The 22,654-nt window shown below is 34.3% G+C and overlaps 1 protein-coding gene across 10 annotated transcripts in view; it reads right to left on the reverse strand.

The window, feature by feature from the left end:
* Positions 1-772: 772 nt before the first annotated feature.
* The window catches only part of FLRT2 (fibronectin leucine rich transmembrane protein 2), a 113,730-nt gene continuing 91,848 nt past the window's right edge, over positions 773-22,654 (reverse strand). For 6 of the 10 annotated variants that reach the window (XM_031952417.1, XM_031952414.1, XM_031952416.1 and 3 more), the window contains 2 exons: positions 15,173-15,304; positions 773-4,288 (listed from right to left, as the gene is read on the reverse strand). In XM_031952417.1, the coding sequence (XP_031808277.1) occupies positions 1,898-3,883 (1,986 nt within the window). In that variant the 5' untranslated portion in view covers positions 3,884-4,288; positions 15,173-15,304 and the 3' untranslated portion in view covers positions 773-1,897. The remainder of the gene's footprint in view (positions 4,289-15,172; positions 15,305-22,654) is intronic. The other 4 variants (XM_031952418.1, XM_031952412.1, XM_031952410.1 and 1 more) reach the window with 1 other exon arrangement.

Here is a 22,654-nt window from a genome sequence, read left to right on the forward strand (position 1 = left end):
TGAGATTTATAAATTTGATATTTTAACTAGAAATTCAAAAGAAGGCAAACTTTGAAATAATGCCTACCATCTCCATTCACAGCCCTTCTATATCTTGAGGAAGAAAAGGATTTAGGCTTCCCAAGGATCCCATGGAAGGGGCAAAGTTTCAAAAACGTAGCAAAAACTTAGTTTCAAAAACTTAGACAACTCCTCTTCTACTCCCCCTTTTACCATCTCCCAGGATCAAAAAGGATTAGGCAGAAAAATTTACAAAACACCCAGTTCGCTCATTTTTTTTCATCAATTAAATGTAAACTGCAAAATGGAAAGAAATTCGATGTATCTGTTGAACCTGGGAATTGTTTGAGGAGGATGTGGGTGGAGAATATATAAATATATATAATGTTTGGGGCCTGCACTGGTAGGCCTTAATAGTGACCTCTAAGGTCCCTCCTAATTCTAAGTCTAGGATCTATGATCTACTGTTTGCTGTGATAATGGACACTAGTTTCATATGCCATAGGTGCACTTGGGTGAGTCTTTGTGCATCCCAGAGTGTTATAAATAATGTTTCCTGAAAAACTGAAGAAAGATAAGAACCAAATGGAATATAATCAATAGAATTTTGTCGAGTTTCCTCCCAAAAAGTATCTGAATGGAAGACAAGAAATTGAGAGAAAGAAAGGCATGAGTTTGGGCTTTGTCTACATAAAACCAACACAACCAGCTTAAAAATAAAAAATAAAAGATTAAGTAAAATAACTATATATATATATATATATATATATATATATATATATATATATATATTAAACTACAGGACAACAACAAAAAATCTAGCTTGAATGATTATTTTTCCCTCAGTTGGTTTGTCAGTCATGTAGACACAGCCTTATTGAATTTCCCAAAATAATTTTCTTTATCAAAAATAATTTAATTCAGTATCTCTTTTTACCCTATTTTGTTAGTCTCTTAAAACAATGTATTGAAAACTTTTCAGTTGAATTTGGTTTAGCCTTATACTTAATTTGAACATAAACACTTTTAAAAGGAGTTGATTTTCTTTCTGAATCATCAGCTCCTCGACATGTTTGAATTAAATATAACTCTGGTCTCCAACTTCGTCAAATTATATAAGGTTGGGACACTATGATGATTAAAAAAAAATTGCCCAGCCACCTCCAAAGTTTTCAGACTTTTTGAAATTTTAATTAATCCTCTTGGGCTTTGTCAAGTGGGCCAAATTATCTCACAAGAACGTTCTTTCCTTGGGATCAGCCGTTATTTCTTGCACTAGGTCAAACCAAAATTTTGGTACAGTTTGCCTACTTATTTTGTAATTTCTATCCTCATACCCCCCCTTCCAAAAAAACAAAAACAAAAAACAAAACATTGGGAAGTGCAAAAATATCATGGAATTGCTTGGTTAGGCTTTTTTTTTTAAATAAAAATTAAATTATCCTGTCCTAATGAATCCCCTCTAATTTGTACTTGGATCTTGACCAGTGGCTCTGAAAAAGGAAATCTCTTTCAACAGCTTTGACAGCTTTGACAGCAAAATGGTTAATGTACATTGTATGGAAGAATTACTCTTTCCTTTGCCATGGCATTGGGTTCTCATTGTACAACCCTGTACAGTACTTCAGCAACTTTTTTTTTTAAAGGTTTAAAAAGCAAAGAGTTACAAAACTGTTTGCAATTAACTTGAAATAGAAAAGATAGCATTTTTTTTAAATCCCATTATATAGTACACCGTATAAATTACAGAGTATTCAAATGCACAAATGCATCTGTGTAACATTTATCAAATGTAATTTGTGTGTATCTCTATGTTCGCACATGTGTGTGTGTGTGTATGTGTTCTCAAGAGTTTCAGTGTCCGCTTGGTTATCTCCCAGCCCCCCCACCCTCGATATCACGTGTGGCAGTGCTCCAAATCTGGAACACTGCTGTTGCAGTATCTCATGTTGTTGGGAATGTGGCAGTCTGTATAATTAATGCCCCCATTTGGGGTGTAAATGGGCTGCAGTCTGAAATCTCCTTTAAGGAGCTGATCATTATTTAAGGAGACAATCTGAAAGCTAGTTTCTGTCATCTCCAGGATGGAGTTGTCCTTCTTGGTGCCTGCTTCACAGTAGTCATCTTTCCGTCGGCCTCGATTATATTTCCACTTCTGAGAGGTGTAGCGCCCCTTTTTGTGCATGTGCCAGCAAAAAATGCTGAGCAAAACCACCAGCACAAATATCACTGCACCCCCAATCAAACCTGCCAGAAGAAAGGGGGAACCCATGTTGTGAGAAGTTGTCTGTTCATGGCTGGAAGCTGTATTACTGCCATTGTTTAAATGGGAGGCATGAGTGCTAGCCTCAGAACAAATGGTATCTTCTCCAGCTCGGTAATTAAAAGCATCCAATGGCACTAAGCAAACCCGATAGGTAGATTTGGGCTCTAAATTGATCAGACTCATATGCTGTTTCTCACCACTGACTATCCGTTCTTGAACAATGCCCCCTACCAGGCTGTGACCCATTTTCACCCAGGTGAGTTTATATGCCATCACAGTAAAGAGAGAAAGCCAACTGACTTGAATGGAAGTGTCATTCACAGCATGGACTGAGAGTTGGATCCGTTCGGAAATGGGAGGGGTCACTCTTTCTCTGTCATCCCAGTCAGGCACAGTGGGGAGGAATTTAGATATAGTGGATGTCAGAGGAGTATAATTTCTGCTAGGGGTGGCTGGAGATTGAGTGGGAATCTGTGTGGTTGGAGGAACAATACTTGGAGGTGGGGTAATGAGAGATAATCCAGGTGTAGTGGTAGGGCATGACAACAGATTCATATTCAGCTCCCTGACAGCCATGCCCCTGACCTGTTCTGGTCCCTGGCACATAAAACCACGTACATTAAGAGATGAAGGAATGAATTTGAGCCATTCTGTGACCCATTTAATACCGCAGTCACAAAACCAAGGATTATTCCGTGCAGTGAGCTGCTTCAGGTTGGAAAGATTATCAAAGACCCCTTGAGCCAGCATCCGCAGCTGATTATTGGAAATATCCAGCCGTTCTAACTTGTGGAGATTGGAAAATGCTGTCAAAGGGATATGGTTTATCTGGTTATCCTGTAAGTAAAGCTTGACCAGATGCGTACCTGGGAGATCAGGTGGAGGGTGGGACAGTGAATTCCGCACAATAGAAAATTCCTTGAGCTTTGAGAGGTGGCTGAAAGTCCCCTCAGCAATGCCTTTATTGGTAAGGAGATTGCCATCCACAATCAGACGCTCCAAACTTGTGAGATTCTGAAAGGCCATGTCCGATATAACAGCAATTCGATTTTCATCTACCCTCAGTTCTTGTAAATCCACAGGGAGGCCCACAGGCACACTGCTCAGATGGTTCTTAGACAGAAACAACAGCTTGAGACTTACAGCTTCTCGGAATGCCCCATCTTCCACACCTACTGTAGAGATGGAGTTGTCATCCAAGTGTAGCTCTTCCAACTTCAAAAGTTGGGCAAGAGCTGCCCGAGAAATGGTCTGAATGTTATTTTCCTGTAGGTGTAGAACCCTAACATTCTTGGGTAGGTTCATGGGGAATTCATCCAGTTGGTTGCCATACAGGTAGACTGTGTGCACCGACTGTACGTTGTGCAGTTCTGCAGGAAATCCAGCATTATTAATTTGGTTATTGTGGAGGTAGAGTACGGTTACGCCCTCCGGTATCCCAAGAGGCACTGAGGTCAAGCTTCGCTCATTACAGTAGACAAAGTTCCGATCACAGCGGCACACACTAGGACACGCCATGTTTTTAGAAACCTGCATGGAGAGCCCCAGGGAAATGATAACCCAAGATTTCAAAAGCAAAGCCCTGTGGCTAGGCCACTTTGTAGTCTTTAGGCCCATCTCTGAAGTAAAGAAACAAAATACAGAGGGCTGGGGAGTGGAAAGTAATAAAGGCAGGTGGCAAAACTGAAAAGGCAGAAAAATGGTTCCTTTAGCGTCCAACACTCAAACAAGAGTAAAGTCCTGAAGGAGAACAGTAAAACAATCCTCTTGGTGCTGTTTTCTGATAATTAGCTAGGAAAGTCCCAGTCTTATTATCCTTCTTGGGTTGCCTTCTTTACTGCCTTCCTCCATGTGCACTAAAATGCAGTAGATGGATTTTTTTTTTCCCTAATAGGTAACAGGTAATACTACCTGTTCACTACCACAGGAACCGCAATGGACTTGCAAGGCTTCTGTCTTCTGTTGGAGCTCAGGTCAACGTGGTTCAGCCTGTGAGCACTTCAGTTTAGCTCAATTCTTGATCTGTTATGGACAAAAAGAAAGAATGTCAATAAAACTGGTGACAAGAGGAATAATCATAATTCTTCCTTTCTACTTTTTTTCCCCAAAAAGAAAAAAAATAGTTAAATAGGCATAATTATGAGAAAATCTAGTCTTAATCAAATACATATGTTGGATAATGATACAAAATTATGCTTAAAATATGTATATACAGAAAAGACTTAATGATGGAAAGTATGAAATTCAAAATAAAAACCATGTTTTTGTATTCAACCAGCACCACTGAATTTGTGACCTACAAATCTCTCTGCCTCTTCATTTATCTCTTTAACCTCTATCCTATGCCAAATTACATTATATAATATTACTAAAACATATTTACTTGCAATTTTCATTGGCTATTTTTATTTTTCTTTGTTGAATTTATGTTTTATTTCAAGAAGGTAGCCAAAAGACATGTCAGACTTAAATTGTAGCAAGATATAAATAACAATGCACCAAATTTGGTCAAAATCAAATAACTCTTTCTAAAGAGCTATGTTGTACATGCATAATCGGTATCAGATTATTTGTTATCTTGAAGAAGGGGGAGATAAGAGAGGGAGGAAGAAAAGAAAATTTGGAACTCAAAATCTTATAAAAATGTATGCCAAAAGTTACTTTTACATATAATTGGAAAAATACAATACTATTAAAAAACAACTATGGATAAATACAATGTTTAATAAAACATAAAAAAGAAAAAAAAGTTATGAAACAAATGTGAAATAGCAAGCAATTTAATTGAAATTGCTTAATTCTTGCCCTAAGTCCTCTCTCCCTCCTAGACATGCAATGTCTCATGAGCTTATAAAATGTTTCCTTTCTTTTGTATGAAAAAGGAGGTGAAACAATAGTATAATCCATTCTTTTCCATCTTCTCTCCACTACTACCACATGTTCACCCTTCAATATCCCAGCTCCTAGGTAAAATGAATTCTAGGCTCTTATAATTCCAGATCAAATAAGCCCCCTTCTCAAGTGATCCATATATATAATGTTAATATAGTTGTGGTATCCAGGCCCAGGCATGAGTTCTTCCTCCATTGAATTAGCTGGTTTCTTTGTGTCCCCAAAGGAAGAATGTTTATAGCTCATTTTGTTATGGTTGAAGGAATATTTGGGGAATTAAGATACTTTTAAGAAACCAATTATTCTTTCTTGCACACAATTTCAAGCCATCATTTTTGAGATGAAAGAAATAAAAGAGTTAATTGAAAGGTACCAGTTTTGATTTCCCTATAAAACCAACATGTCAGGACACAGTAAGATGTGTGTCTCTTAATTCTCACCAATATAAAGAAATTGAAGTCACTGAAATCTAAAAGCACAAAAGAATTATTTGAGACAGTTACTTTAATAACCTGAAGAAACTCTATTAAAAAGAAAGAAACTAGCAAATATGATATGAGCAACATATAATTTAAATGCCTAAGGAGCTATATATGAGCTCTGCTTTAGGTAAAATATATATGCATATATATCTATATTCTTTCTAATTATACATATTTTTGCTTTATATTATACACATTGATACACATGTATATACAGGAGTACATACATATGTATAGATGCATACATATTGACATATATGTGTATGCATTAAAGGATCATCTTGTTTTAAAATCAAAGAAAAGGAAAATATACCTTTATATAAACTGAAATAATCAAGCAACTGCTCTGTCACTAAACTATAATCATACTCTCCACCAAAAAAGGGCCAGTCACAGGATCGTAGAACCTGAAGTGGAATGAACCTCGGAGGTCATATCATCTCTCTAATTGTAAATATGAGGATATTAAGACCGAAGTAGATTGACTTATCCAAGGTTACACAGGTCAGCATCAAAGAAAAGGTCAATCTGCAAATGGAGGCACGACAAAAAATATGAAGCACCTTTGATAAAAAAAAAAATTCTCTTCTTATTTTATCAATAAAGAAATACTAATTTATGTCTTAAATTATTTGAGGAGTCCCTTCATATACAATGACTAATTGCTTCATTTATTCCAATATTCTAAAGTATTAAATTTAAAAAGAATAATAGTTAAAATGGTCATTTGAGGAAGAATTATGAGCTATTTTTTCCAGTCCCCAATTCCAAGTATTAACCAGAGGTAGAATAGCTCAGTGAAGTCCAAAAGTTTAAGGTTCAAGTCCATACTAGCTCATACTAGATATGTGACCTTGTGGTCAAAGCACAGAAACTTCTAAGAGGCTTGGGTTACAGAGAAGTTACACCTCTACACTCTGGGAATGTCCCACAATGAAATTGCAGGTCAAGTTATGTACACCTATGCAATGAGAGAAGAAATTTATACAGAGATCCAATGAGACTAAGAAAATATTAGTGTAAGTTACCTTCTAAAGAAATGCTAGTTGCATTCAAGAGACTGCACTTTTTAATAAAATATACCCCTTCAACCCCTCTTCAAATAAATACAATTTATAGTTCTGTTTGCATTCAGCCATCAGCAAGATTAGAAAGGCAGGTTCAAGGCACATTCTAGCAATGGAGAAAGCTTTGTCATGCATGCCAGTGGTAGCACAGCTTATGCGCAGTTTTTTCTAAAAGTTTTCCCTTGGGACTCCAAAATAGGTAAAAAAAAAAAAATTGTAACTATATTTATGAACCAAGATAGTATATCCTTAAAAAAAAAAAAAAAAAAAAAAAAAAAGAACAAATTCTATTCTTAAAGATTACTGTATTTATTTAGAAAGCTCATCAGGTATCAGACCCTAAGACTAACATACTTGGAAATTCACAAAAAACTCTGGATTATTCCTGAAACTATCATTATGCAACCAAATGGTAAATTTTCTACTTGCAGGACTGTGTCTTCTGTAACTATAGAAAAAACTCAATCAGGCGATCCAGGGCTTTAGGCCTTGCTCTCTTGTGGGCCTATTTCACTCATGAATGGCTCTTTTATAATTATGTACAATGACGTGATACTGAAGAAAATCCCTAACAGGATTACATGGTTCAAACTATCATGTTTGTCATCTTTAATATGAGAAAAGTCCTATTTAGATCACACTAAATTATTTTTGGATTTTAATTGGGAATCTTCACAAAATTATATTGCTAAATAGTTTAGATATGATCTAATGATCAGAAAAGTCTGAATGAAGCTGCCATTATGGAGTATTTTCATTAAAATAAAGTGAACTCTTAAAAACAACTCAGCAAAATATCTCTTTTTTTGTTTTTTCAAAAATAGCTCTGACTCCTATTATAAGGGCAGAAAATTATCTCAATATTATCTTATCATATCTCAATATTAAGATCAACTTAAATGCACAAAAGAAAGTCAGACTGCGTTCAATCCAGAACTTCTAAGAAATAAGAGCTGACAATCACTTTCTATCAGAGAAAATTTACTAACTGAGTCTACATGGCAGAATACTAGCTAAATAATCAATACCAAGGTAGAATCAGCATTGCCTATGTAGCTGAAGTAATAAGATGCATAGAAAGACAGCTTGTGGATAGAATAAAGATTCTACTTCACAGAGCCTCCCTGATGACAATAAACAAACCCATGTTTTTCAGCTATTAGCTTCTTCCCCCTGCATAATGATTTTCATATGTTGAGAGCAAGGTTTTCTTTGTCTAGTTAAACAGCAAGCAAGTTCTTTTACATCCTCTCTTCAAGGAAACTTTGGAGTTTATTGAGAATTATTGAATGGAAGGCATTGAATAAATATAAGAATTTGCATTTATAGGAGGCAATACAAACTCAAAAGCCTGAGAGTAAACCACCCTGCAATAGATGCTCTTCTATGACTCTAAAATGCTCATCATGCCTGTCACTTACAGATAACAGTAAAGCAGAGAGGCTGCTTTAATTTAACTATTTTCAAAGATTCTGGGTTATAAGTACATGAAGCTTTTAAAAGTTTTCTGCAAAGAAAAATCTCTCTCTTAGCACTACTGGGTTAGTTGAGGAGTTTGATTAATTTCAGGAAACCCTATTCCAGGAGTGTTTTAATAAGCAAGATCATAAAAATCATGGTTAAGAAAACAGGAATTGTCACAGGTGCTACTGACTGTGTTACACAACAATGCAAAGCAAGTCTAAATGGCTTCACTTTTGGTAGTAGTTGGAGAGAACAATAGAGAGTGTCAAGGGGTTCAAATAAAGCTGACCTGAAAAGTCTTCCCAACATTATAAGGTTTTCACTGCTTCTAGAATCTTGTGATCATTTGGTTCCATGAAGAGACATATGTCTTAATGCAAATTGAGGAAGATTAAGGAAACTTTATTCATTACAACATGAAAGTATAAAAGCATAGAAGTAAATACAACACTCAATATTTTTAAAATCTGTAAACACCAAAAACTGATCAATCTTTTGCATAGCCCCAAAATTTGCATTTTAAAGCTACAATCTTGAACCATCCAGTTAGTAGGAATCAGCAAAATTATTTAGAAAAATTAAAATAAAATAAAATGTAATATTAGTCTAATGCAAGACCTTATCAAGTAGTGTAGAGGACACAAGATTGCTGTTTGGGGCTTGAACATCCATCAAACTCCCATTAGTGACCAAAGCAAAACAAAATAAAAAACAAAAAACAAAACAAACAAAAAACATTCACTAGCCTCTAAATTGAAATTATTTCTTTATAGAAAACTCTGAACCAAATTTCTGGAAAATTCTGATTAGATGTTTGTTTTCCTAAGGACATTTTTAACACCTCAAAACTTCCTGGCTCCAGCCAGTCTAGAATTGGAAACATTAAAATACCACCAAAAGGGCCATTCTCCTGGCAAGCATAAAATGCTGAATTTATATATAAAAAAAGATCTTCTTGTGGTTTCCAACCCAGTTAGTTCAGATAACATGAGTAAGCTGTAGGACAGTAACCAAACATTACAGCCATGAGCAAACATAAGCCTGAAGTCCTCACTTGGGGGGGGGGGTATTTGATAGTACCACATATTGCCCATGGCTGGTACATAGAGGTTTGATAGATAATTCCATAATACCATACAAAACATAAATGTTAAATTTTATAAGTGAATAGAAAATGATCCTGAAAATTTTAGGAAGAAATTTTAGGAATTTTAGGTTTGTGCCAGAAGAATCAAGGCATTTGCTTGCTGTCCACCCCCCCCAAAAAAAAAAAAAACTTAACAAGAGGATAATGATAGTTATTATTATTAATTATAGCAAACAATAATAATAGCTAACTTTTATAAGGCATTTCATACTTGGCAAAGGATTTGACATATATTATTTTAATTGTTCTTTATAAGAACTCTGGAAAGTAGATATTTTTATAATCCCAATTTTACAGAAGAAGATGAGACAAACAGAATGCTGAGTGATTTGCTCAATGTAGCACTGCTAGTATCTAAAATCAAACTCGATCTTTCTGACGCCAATATTTTTTTCTATCTTCTGCTCATAATTAGCACCATGAACATGACTCATCATTATCATCACCATCCATTTATTTAATGCTTTTAGGTTTATAATGGGCTTTAGAGTGAACTTATTAAATATGAATTCTGAAGGTCACAGGGGATCTCAACATTTCCAACCTGAAGCAGATGAAAATGTAATTGTAAAATATTTAACAAAATAACAATTAAACATGGAAAATTATATTAGATGGCCTTTGAGATCCCTTCCCAAGCTCTGAAACAATAAGTCTATAAGGCTAAACAGGAAGTGACTTGCCTTTGATTACATGGACCAGTTCACAAAAATATAGATATAGAGCAAGAGACTTTAGCGTCATCTAGTTCAACACCCTCATTTTATTGATGAGAAAATTCAGGTCTGTTGAGGTTAAATAATTTCCCCAAACTGGCAGAATCAAAATTCATACTCATATCCTCAGACACAACATTCAGTCCTCTTAATGCAACATGAAGAAGCTTAGAATCAAGGACCAGAAAGACTATTTTTCCTCCAAGTCCCTCTTATTATAAATGATATCCCTAAAAGATTATCATCAATGCTCTGAATTCCTCCATTAATAATCAACCATCTGCCCAGTACAGCAGTCCTGGTTCACCCTTAGGTGGCTCCAGTTTCCATGTTATTTCTAGATGTAGATGGCATTTTCTGTGCAGTCTATTGGGATTACTTTGAATCACAGAACTACAAAGAAGCAGCAAGTCTTTCATAGTTGATCAGCGCACATTCTTGCTGTTACTGTGAACAATGTATTCCTAGTTCTGCTTGTTTCACTCAGCATCAGTTCATATAAATTGTCCCCAAATCTTTCTAAAATCAACTTCTTCATCATTTGTATAGAGCAATAATATTCCATTACCTTCATACACCACAGCTTGTTCAGTCATTCCCCATTTGATAGGCATCTACTCATTTTCCATTTTTTTACTACCACAAAAAGAGCTGCTACAAACATTTTTGCACATGTGGGTCCTTTTCTCTCCTTTAAAATTCCTTAGTATACAGACCCAGTAATGGCACTGCTGTGTCAAAGAGTATGAACAGCTTTATAGCCCTTTAGGCATAATTCCAGATTGCTATACAGAATGGTTGGATCATTTCACAACTCCATCAACAATGTATTAGTGTCCCCATTTCCTCCTGTCCTTTCCAAATTTATCATTATATTTTCCCGTCATCTTAGCCAATCTGAGAAGTGTAAGATGGTATCTCAGAGTTGTTTTAATTTGTATTTCTCTAATCAATAGTGATTTAAAGCAATTTTTCATATAACTATAGATTTGTCATCTGAAAATTATTCATTTCTTTTGATCATTTATCAATTAGGAAATGACTTGTATTTTTATAAATTTGACACAATTCTTCATATATTTTAGAAACTTTTTAATTTAATTTAATGCAATCAAAGTTGTCCATTTTACCTTTCATAATATTCTCTAATTCTCCTTTGGCCATAAATTCCTCCCTTCTCCAAAGATCTGATGGGTAAATTATCCCTTGTTCTCCTAATTTTTTATGGTATCATCCTTTATGCCCTAATCATGTATCCATTTTAACCTTATTTTGATATGTATAAGATGTAGGTCTATGCTGTTTCTTACATATTATTTTTCAGATTTCCCAGCAATCTTTGTCAAATACTGAAAGTTTGGAGTTTAGGGAATTATCAAATATTATATTGCTATAGTCCTTGATAATTGTATCATATGTATCTGATCTACTCCATTTCTTAGCCAGTACCAAATGGCTTTGATTATTGCTGCTTTATAATATAGTTTTAGGTTTGATACTGCTAAGCCACCATCCTTTGTATTTTTTTTCATTAATTTCCTTGATATTCTTGACCTTTTGTTCCCAGACGAATTTTGTTACATAAAAAAAGATCTATAAAACAAGGTTTTGGCAATTTGATTGGTATGGCACTGAACAAGTAGACCAATTTAGGCAGAATTGTCATTTTTATTATATTAGCTCTGCCCAGTCATGAATAATTGATATTTTTCCAATTGTTTAGAACTGACTTTATTTGTATGAGAAGTGTTTTATTTTGTTCATATAAGATCTTGGACTTGTCTTGGCAGGTAGACTCCCAAGTAGTTTATTTTGTCTATAGTAATTTTAAATGGAATTTTTCTATCTCTTGCTGAGGGGCTTTGTCAATAATATATAAAAAGGCTGATGATTTGTATGGGTTTATTTTATATCCTGCAACTTTGCTAAAACTGTGAATTGTTTCCAATAAGGAATTGGCATTAATAATAATCAGAGCCATTCAGTTTGTTAAACTCTCTTATTCTCTATCGAAGGCTATGTCTGCATTCATAAAAAAAAAAAAATTTGGATCTATTCTCATATAATGTGTTAGGCTCAATTCTATCTCTTTGCCTTTAGTTCTCAACTGGAATATCCTCATGCTCATTCTGCTGATGTCCACTGGAATTATGCATAGGGAATCTTTTCTCAGTAATAGAAGGTGCTAACCTGAAAGGTAAAAACTCAAACATGTTGTAGAGTTCCAAATGAGGTCCTAAATGATTATGTATTATTGATTTTTGTGTTCCTATTTAATGCATGGAGCTTTGGATACAGAAGTAATGAATTTGATTCCTATTCTGTACATTCTGCCTTTGTGAACAAGATTTAAGTTATTTATACCCTTTAGGCTTGGCATCTTCATGAGTAAAAATGAGAGCACTAGACTTAAATGACCTCTAAGGCCTCTTGCAACTCTAAATCTATCATGCTATGAAACATGTTTGACATTCTTTCACTACCTATTGGGATTTAGGTGCCTCTAAGGAATCAATAAAAAAGAAAATCTACTAAATATAAATGTTTTCTGTCTCTTTAGCTATGTACTCTATCCTACCTTATTCTATTAAAAAAAATCAAATCCCTGCTCATAAAGATACCTGTGCTTTATTCATCCACATAACAGTTCTAGAACACATGAAAGAAAATTGGCAGAGGGGAGGAACTAACTTCCATTATCTCAGGCACTAAACTGGTATTACAACCTATGATCAAAGTTCAAGTTTCCCATTGAGCTTCAAAGCTCAAATTGGGGCCATTTAGGCCCAGGATTTCAATCCTGTGTTGAGTGTTAGAAAGTCTGAACAAACAGATAGATAGACAGAAAGGTAAAACATCCCAGTTCTGCCTTGTTTTGATCTGAATTCAGGTGATTCTAAATTGTCTAGTAATGACCTGTGAATGATTTTGATCATATAAGTGCCTTCTACAACCCCTGAAAGTTAACCTAAATTCCCCATGACAATTCAACTGAAGTCTAATTAACCAATGCTTTGATGCAAAGAAAATCTGAAGAAAATAGATCTGCAATTATCATATTATAAAAGAAAATTTCAAAGAAACAACATATTGAATCCAGAAACATAAATATGGCATTTTTTCCAGATAAACACTACTCCATATATGGAGAACCTATAAATATGCATGTACATGTATGAGTATATATGTGAATATGTCTATGTGTAAGGGCAACAAGGTGGCACAGTGGAAGAATGCTGACCCTGAAGTCCAGGAGGCCCCAAGTTCAAATCTGACTTCAGACACATACTAGAAGTGTGACCCTGGGCAAGTGACAACCCCATTTGCCTTAGTTTTTTCATCTTTAAAGTGAGTTGGAGAAGGAAACGTCAAACCACTCCAGTATCTCTGGCACGAAAACTCAAAATAGGAGTCATGAAATGTTGGACATGTTTGAAAGAACTAAACAAGAACAATTTGTGTGTGTGTACATGCACACAAAGTAAATTAATTTCATGGTTATAATCAGTTGAACAGAAACACCATCTATAGACATTCTGCATATTATATCCACTTATCTATGTTTATATTTACATATATACACATATCCTGATATGTATATCTTATATACACATACATATAAATAAACATACCTGTATATATGTACATACACTCTACTGAAAAATCTTAGGTATACACACACACACACATATATATATATGGATGTACATATATACGGATATAAAATGCTGAGTTTCCACAGGTTGAATATAGACTGGTTTCTGTTATATTGATTAGGACCATAAAATGAAATTATTACACTATGCATTTCCAGGTAAGTTATCTGGTTTTGAGTCTAAAAAAATGAAAAATTAATACTTAAGCCTATTTCAGTATCATAGGGATGGATATGAATTTAAATGGTGTGAAATTTCCTCTCTGAATAAATAAGCTTTTATAATACTCATTTTTGCAAACACCTGTCATATTGCATGCAGTCTTGGACTGTGGGTGGGTGTGTATATCTGGAATTGGGAAGAGAAGGAGAAAGGAAAGGATGAGGATTATTGTTGTGTTCTAACCTTGATATTCTACTTTCCCAAAAGGTTTTTCCTCCCAAAGAACAAGACTAAGATATAGGTAACAAGCTACATGAAAAACATTTTCAAAAAGTTCAGAATAACATCTTTAAAGCTCATGTAAGGCAGTGGTTAAAGGAATGCAAAAGGGAAGCAATTAAATTAGTTCAAGATTTCAATGATTAAAATGACTTAGCACTTGGAAAAAGATAACTTTTTAAAGTCCTTTCTTCATATTCTAGGTATTACTATTAATTGAAGACAAGTCCCTTGAGAGAAATGAATGTTTTATTTTTGTCTTTTTATTCTCAAGGCCTAGCATAGTGCTTGACTCCTAGTAGTAACAATATATATTTGTTGACCAATTAATATTGAAGGTGTTACTATCATATCTATTCTGATTGTCCTGGTCGAGTAAACAAATAGGAATGAGTTTGATAATGTCAGCTTCATAGAGACACTGGAAGAATCAAGCAGACCTGGGAAAGATTTTTTTGTTGTTTGTTTGCTTTTAAGAAGAAAAAAATTTCTACACCAAAGTCTCAATGTAGGTACCATATCTTTCTTTTATTTTCTCACATAGTAATTGTTAATCAACTCTCTACTTGAAAATTATCTAAAAAAATCATCATATTAAAAAACTCAAGAAACTCTTACTTATATCATACCTTAGTTATTATTTTATTCATACAATATAACAAAGGACCATAAAAACCACTAGTGATCTCATTCTTGAAAACCAAATTGATTTTACTCTGCAGTGCCACTAGAGGGTGATCACATAATTGCAGAGCTCTCCAAATTAAAAGAAAATGGAAACCACACACACACACACACACACACACACACACAAGATTACAAAAACAAATTACAGAAAAAAAAAGAAACAAAAACAAAAAAACAGGAAATAAGACATACACTGCATGTAAAAAAGAAAAATCATTTATAGATTCATTCATTTTCAATCTATTTTCCTCTTAACCACAAATTGCCTAGAAAGTTGATTCACTACTAGGGAGATTTTAAGATTTTCAATTATAGGGCCTTGAAGATCATATATTCAACTGTTTCATTACTTACTGCTAGAGGAACTGAAGGTTAAGTAATTTATCCAAAGACACATAGATACTAAGTTGTCAAAGGTAGAATTCAAAGGTCCACTGACTCCAAATTTAGTGCTCTCTTGAATATGTCACTATGCTGGTCTCCTTACTGAAAAAAAAAAAAAAAAAAGTCAAACCTGAAAACATAATATGAGGATTGGGGTGACCGTCATGTAAAATTCCCTAGGGGAATCAGAGGATAATTAATTACATTTGAATTTAGATGTTTTTCCAAAAATCTTCATTAAAGAAGCAAGTTAGATTCATCTATCCTCTCAGTTTATTTACAAAAGGACACTTATTTCAAGTGAGAGTGTGCTCCTTCTTAGAAATCTCAGTAATTCTCACAAGATTTAAATCAGCCTGGATCTAAGAAACAGTGAGATTGTTTTTCTATTTAACATTTGTTAAAGTGGTTAAGAGACAAAAAGAATCTGAATCAAAATGGATGCTAAGTCCTTGAAGAAGAATTAAATAAATTATGGCATATTTGTATAATGCAATCATTACCATAAAAAACAAATAGAAGAATTCAGGAAAAAAATAGGAATATTTTTTCAACTTATGTAGACAGAATTAAACAAGAGAACAACACAATAATATACAATAATATCAACAAAAACAACATTAAAGAGAGGCCAATTTAGATTAAATTACAGGGACCAGACTGGTCCTGTAGTCATATTTGAAAGTACTAAAGAAGAACAGTAATTGGTCCCAGAGAATAAGTTATGTAGGATAGATCTTTCCTCTTCTGAGACAGATAGAAAGAGTCTAAAATGTTTCATAAGCTACGACCTATGTTCATTTTGTCAGTGAGTTTTGCTGAACTGTCTTTATTATGAGGCAGAGTTCAATGAAGAGGAGTGTGTGTATGTGTGTGTGTGTGTGTATATATGTATATATATATAGTAGTAGAAAAACCCAAAACACATCAATGATACCATCACAAAAAAAAATAGATGAATGAGTTGAGTGAAAAGACTAAGAAATATGCCTTTAATAGCAAGGATGGTCTTTGGAATAGATTGTCAGCTATATGTTGTGACTTCATGGCTATCAAGAGAGCTTTCTATTCTCAATGATTTTTAATGTATCTGAAATTCCATAATGTGAAATTCATCCCCAGGATGTCTTTATTTTAACTAAAGACAAAAGTTTAGGACAAAGCAATGATAATCAGTTGTTTGACTTCTTACTTATGAAAGACTTTATCACCTAGTAAATACAGAGTGAAGAAAGTTTGTGAACCATGGTGGAAAGGGGCAGTGAAGAAGAGTATAGAAGGGATAAAAGTTTCCTTAAGGGGAGATTAGGTACATCAGAAATAAAATTTAAATTTTACCTTGCTCAATGAGCAGAAGAAAAAAAAAGAATCTAATACTCCTTAAAAAGAAAATGAATGTTGATGGTAAAGTATGGTACCAATATTATGTTTAAAAAAAAAACTACCTAATTAATTAAAAGACGCCTTTTCCTCTCCACCGATGAATATCAGAATCCTATACTATGTTTAGCATAATATACTTTCTACTGGGAAAAGAGAAGGCTACCTGCTGTTTTTTAGAAAGTAAATTGGCCTCTACCCATAAATTATTCTACATGGTGAAGAAAACAATTCCTTTTTATGTGAAGAGATGTGGGCAGCCTGGCAAAATATCCATAGATAATTTGGAAAAGTGGCTTTTAGTGACCCAAGCAACAACAAAGTTGCTACTGGAGACCACAGTTTGACACATCCAGCTATATTGCAGGGCCTTGCATCATTGATGAGATGCTGTGCCTTGTCACATCAGCAGAGGGGAGGTGTTGTCCCCCCCCCAGAATTCTCCAGGGCTTAGAACACAATAGGTCAAAATAAAGATTTCTAATGAAGGAAAATTATAGTGAATGAAGAAGAAAGTCCTTGGCCTTAAAGAACTTGCATATTGGTGCGTTAATGGGAGTAAGGAGGATGGGGGGAAAGAGGAGAAAGATTACAGATATTAGACAATCAGGAGAAAAAGAAAAACCTCCTGGAGAGACTGTCATAATCTACTGGTAAAGAATTCTGAGGTTCAGTCTACATTTAATCTAATCTAATCCAGTCTACATTTGAACCTTCCAAACATACCCAACAAACCATCATCCAGGGTATTATGAAAATATGTACAAATTAAAGACAGGCAATCTGATACTTCCAAAGACAACCCAGCATAATCACCATCCTTTTATAATGATAGTTCAAATCATTGTGAAATTTTTCCTTAAATCAAGGATAAAAAATTGATCCTCTGTGACTTCTAAATCTACAGCTCCAAATTCTGCTATCTGGGGTGAAGCTGCAAAAAAATTCTAATAATATTCCCACATGACTCTTAAAGTACCTTGCCTTAAGTCTTTTCTTCTTTAGTTTAAATATTCCCAATTTCTTCAACTTTCCAATTCTCTAATGCTCATTTACAATTGTTTGAATAACTGAGTATCTGATCTAGAACTAGAAACATTACTCAATATGTGGTCTGCTCTATAATAAAACTATAACTCTTCTGTTCTGGGCACTTGAACTATCTTAATGCAGTCTAAGTCATTAACAACATTTTGGGGAGCCATCTTGCACTGCTGATACATGATGAACTCATAGTTCATTTATTTATTTACAAAACATATGCATGGATAATTTTTCCAACACTGATCCTTGAAAAACCTTTTGTTCCAAATTTTCCCCTCCTTTCCCCCTCTTCCCCCCTAGCTGGCAGGTAGTCCAATACATGTTATATATGTTGAAATACATGTTAAATCCAATATATTTATAAAGTTATCTTGCTGCACAGGAAAAATCAAGATCAAGATAATCAGATCAAGAAGGAAAGAAAATAAAAACTTAGAAAGAAAACAAAATGCAAGAAAATAATAGAGTAGAACTCATCGTTTATTAATAATCTTCATATACCCTCCTCCTTCCCACCAAATCACTTCTGTCCAAATTTGTACTTGTAGAATAGATATTTTGAACCAAGTGTAGGAGTTTCATATTTATGAATTTTTATCTTCCTAAATTTAGCCCACAATTCTAGTCTGTTGAAAACCTTTATTTGTATCCTGAACTTCTCAACCTGTTATCCCTCCTGATGTTTTGTTGACTATATAATTAACCAGCACACCATCTAGACCTTCAACAACATCATTAACAGAAATAACAAACATTATAGAGCAATGACAGATTCCTAGATCATTCCACTAGGCATTGATCCATTAGTGACTATTCTTTGAGTTCTGTAACCTAAGTAGTTCAAAATGCACCTAGTAATCTTTTCATCTTATGCATTTAAAGAATGTAAAAGACTCTAGCAAACACTTTGCTAAGTATGCTTCTTTCATTTCCCTGGTTAACCAGTCAGAAAAAGGAAATGAGGTTAATCTGTCATGGCCTGGTCTTATTAAAACTGTCTTAGCTTTTAGTGATCACTGCGATTCTTTCAAGTTTTCAGTTCAGCAGAAGAATCCAGTGCTTCTGATATTGAGGATGGTTAAAACAGGAGTCTAGAAAGGACTCTTAATTACCTAAGTTGGTGGGGGCAGAGAAGGGGAGATGGGGTGGTTGGGTCAGGAACTGGTAGATGTCTGTGTCAGGAAAGCTATCTATGGACGTTCCATGGCAAAACAACGACAACTTTTTGCCACTGTGGGTGTTTAACATTCAATCCAAATTCTTTCGGGGGCTGACTTGAAGGGCATTCAGATTGAATTAAATGTCTCAAAGCTCCTAACCATTCCTCGCAAAGAAACCTAAATACAACTAGTATTTGAAATTAAAATTCCTTCTTTTGTTACTAGGACAACCCAAGACCTCTTCCCTCTACAGCCCACTGTTCTCCCCATCTCTGACCACACTTTTCCTATTACTAAGTAATCATGAATGAAGTAATGGATACAATGCCCACTTTGGATGCAGGAATTCCTGGGCTCAAATTCTACCTTTGAGATTTACTAACTATGTGACCAAAAGACAAGTCATTTAATTCTCTCCATGCCCCAGTCAACCCTCCCAGTCTTTAAATTAAAGACAAGATTCTCATCTGAAGGTTGCAGAATTAGTGGATGTAATTTCACACATCAGAAATTCCTTCAAGTCACAGATGTCTTCAATAGAGCATAAGCTCCTTGAGTTCAGGAACTATTTCATTTTTATATTTTTATCTTCAGTGCCTAAAGCAGTGCCTGGTGCATGGAAATCTGATAATAAAGTCTTTTTGATAGAATGACATACACATTTTTTTAAAAAAAATCATTATTTTTCTTTTAGCTTTAATGCTGTCCTATATGTCAAAAGCACTACAGTGGATTCTTATGAGTAATATTGCTTAAGCTCTAATTACTTCAGTAAACTAAAAACATTGCTTATGCTTTGATTTTCTTTTGCAAACTAGCAACTATAGCAACATAGTTTCTAAACAAAAAATCTAACTAGATTCCACAGAACATAGTCTCTGAACTCCCTGAATGTAACACTGCTGAAAGAAACAGAGGTTTTAATCAGATCATGTGGGAAGCTTGTGGAAAGATATTAAAGGGATAGATGAAAAATGAACAGTTAAGTCTGTAATATCCACTCACCTCTGACTAACTGAATTATTTATCAGATACACTCACTGCAATTTGGCACCAAGGTGACTGCTAATACTTAATTTAGCTTTCTCTTGCAACATTTCAATAATTCTGAAGCTCCACATTCAAAATAGAAATACTAACTCCTGCAAAGCCATCGAAAGAAGGTACTGGAGCATCATAGTGGTTGTCAAGCATTCCTTCCAATTAATTCCTTCAACAGCAAACCTTAAACAACTGTGCACAGTTTAATCTTGAAAAGTTACTTTTTCCCTTTACTATCCTCATCTTGACAGCATTTGTTTGACTTCAATTGTTTTGTTTAATTGCTATTTAAATCAATTTTACTTTATATATGTTAGTCCAAAAGCATACTACGTGTGGTTAATGTGCTGTGCCTAAAATTGAATAAGAAAAAGAAACTTGATAGAATTCTATTTAATAAACTTTGCAGCCCTGTCAACAATTTCAAACTATACCTTATCACTAAAACAAACTTATTTATGACCAGCTCTCTTCCAATGACACTGGATAGCCATGAATTATAAAACAGCACAAGCTCAGGAGACATAAAATTAAAGATGCTCCAGAGGAAAATGAGTGATTGGAGAAAAGCACTTATTAAGCACTATGTGCCATATACTGTTAAATTTGGAAGATATGGATACAAAAATGAAATAGCCCCTGACTTCAAGCAACTAACATTCTTTAAAGTTCACAACACAGACAGAATAGTACTGACCTGGAAAGAAAAGTTTTATAGAGGAAGTCATAGGAATGGTATATGATATCATATGGCAGTTGATTGTCGCACCCTTTAGAGAAGCAAAATTAATATTAGTTTGATTACTTTTCCTAGAAAAAGCACAGAAAACACAGCACAAGGATGGGAGGAGATTAATTACAATGGTTTATGTTTGACGGGGCAGCTAGATGGCACAATGGATAGACAGCTGGCCCTGGAGTCAGGAAGACATCTTTCTGAGTTTAAATTTGGTCTTATATACTAGCTGTGTATGAACTTGGGCAAGTTATTTAACCCTATTTGCCTCAGTTCCCCCATATGTAAAACAGCTTGTCAAGAAAACCCCAAATAGAGTCACTAAGAGTTGGACATTACTGAAAAAACAAATAACAAAGACAGCAAGGAAGATGGCAAGATATATCCTGGATAGATCAATGCAAATAATAATCTAGAACCGGTCAGTAAAGAAAACATGATAAGGAAAGAATTTTGCTGGTCAAGCATTGAGACCAAAATAAAGAATGTTACCCCTAAATCATGGCTTCTTTTCCTTCTTTTATGCACTCAAATATGCTGAAGCTTCCTTCCCAAGGCTGGACACCATGTATTATACTTGTTTATCTTGCTTTGGGTTTGTTTCTATACACTTTTCAAAGACTTTTTTGTATTTTGTTGTAGAAGGACAAACTTAGAAAATAGCATTCATGCTTGTGTACATGCATTCATTCATTCAACAAAGAGATATTAAATGCCTAAAACTGCTTATTATTAAGCTGTAGGGGAAATAAAGCATAGACACATATAAGTATAATACAAAAAGATAAGGAAAAATATACAATGTGATATATGAGTTGATAAGATGGAAAGGATAAGGGAAGATTTTAGGGAGTGGGGAATATTTGAAACTTTAAGAACTGGTAATATTACAAAAGGGGTGACTAGATGGTACATGGATAGAGTATTGAGCATAGAGTCAGAAAGATATTTTCCTGAGTTCAAATCTGACCTCACATATTTATTACCTGTGTGAACTGGATTAAGTCATTTAACCCTGTTTACCTCAGTTTCTTCATCTATAAAAATGAGCTGAAGAAGGAAATGGAAAACCACTATAGTATCTTTTCCAAGAAAATATCAAACAGGATCAAGATTTGAACATGAGTGAAAAATGACTGAACAACAACAAATTAATATTGGGGCAATTATAGATGGAGTGGAACTGGGTTTACAAGAAGGCATAGCAAATATTACAGATTAATTGAAGGATACAGTATGTGATGGCTACTAGTACTAGATAAGACTAAAAAGGGAGTTTGGCACCAGACTGGATATTTTTGAACAATATTAACATAAATAATACTAATATTTCTATAGTGCTTTCAGGTTTACAAAGTGATTTTATGTATATTATCTTACTTGATTCTCACAATTCCTTCAGGAGTAGACTGTTTATCCTCAGTTTTTAAATGAGAAGACAATCAGAAAGAATTACAGGATCACACTTTTAAGAGCAGAAAGGACTTTAGAGGTCACTGAGCCTAACTTCTTAAGTTTACAAATAAAGAAACTGAGGCAAAAGTAATAATTGTTCAGGATCATACAATTTGTTTCTGAAGCAGGACTCAAAACTAGGTCTTCTTTATCCCCAGGCCAGCACTTTATCCACTATATAACTAGCATTTTTTTTTTCAGTAAATGATAAGCCACTGGCACTTCCCCCCCCCCCCATCAAGCCTTCACTTGAAGATTTTTACCAGAGGAAATCCTTTCGAAACAGTTAAATTCACTTTTTAGACAGATCTAATTGTTAAGATTTTTCTTCCAATTGCAAATGTTAAACATATATTGGATTGATTGCCATTTAGGGGAGGGGTTGGAAGGAAATGAAGAAGAAAATTTGGAGCAAAAGGTTTTCCAGACGTAAATGTTGAAAATTATCTATGCATATGTTTTGAAAATAAAAAACTTTATTAAAAATGATTTTTCTTCCCCTTACATCACACCTTAATCTACTTCTCTGCTATATTCACCTATTAAATGTAGTTCTGCCCTCTGCAGTTTTTCTGAAAAACATGAATCAATGGTTTGATATGACATTGCAGGTGTTGTAAGATACAAGTGAGATAT

This window comes from Sarcophilus harrisii, chromosome 2 (assembly GCF_902635505.1).
Source record: "Sarcophilus harrisii chromosome 2, mSarHar1.11, whole genome shotgun sequence".
Lineage (NCBI taxonomy): Eukaryota > Metazoa > Chordata > Mammalia > Dasyuromorphia > Dasyuridae > Sarcophilus > Sarcophilus harrisii.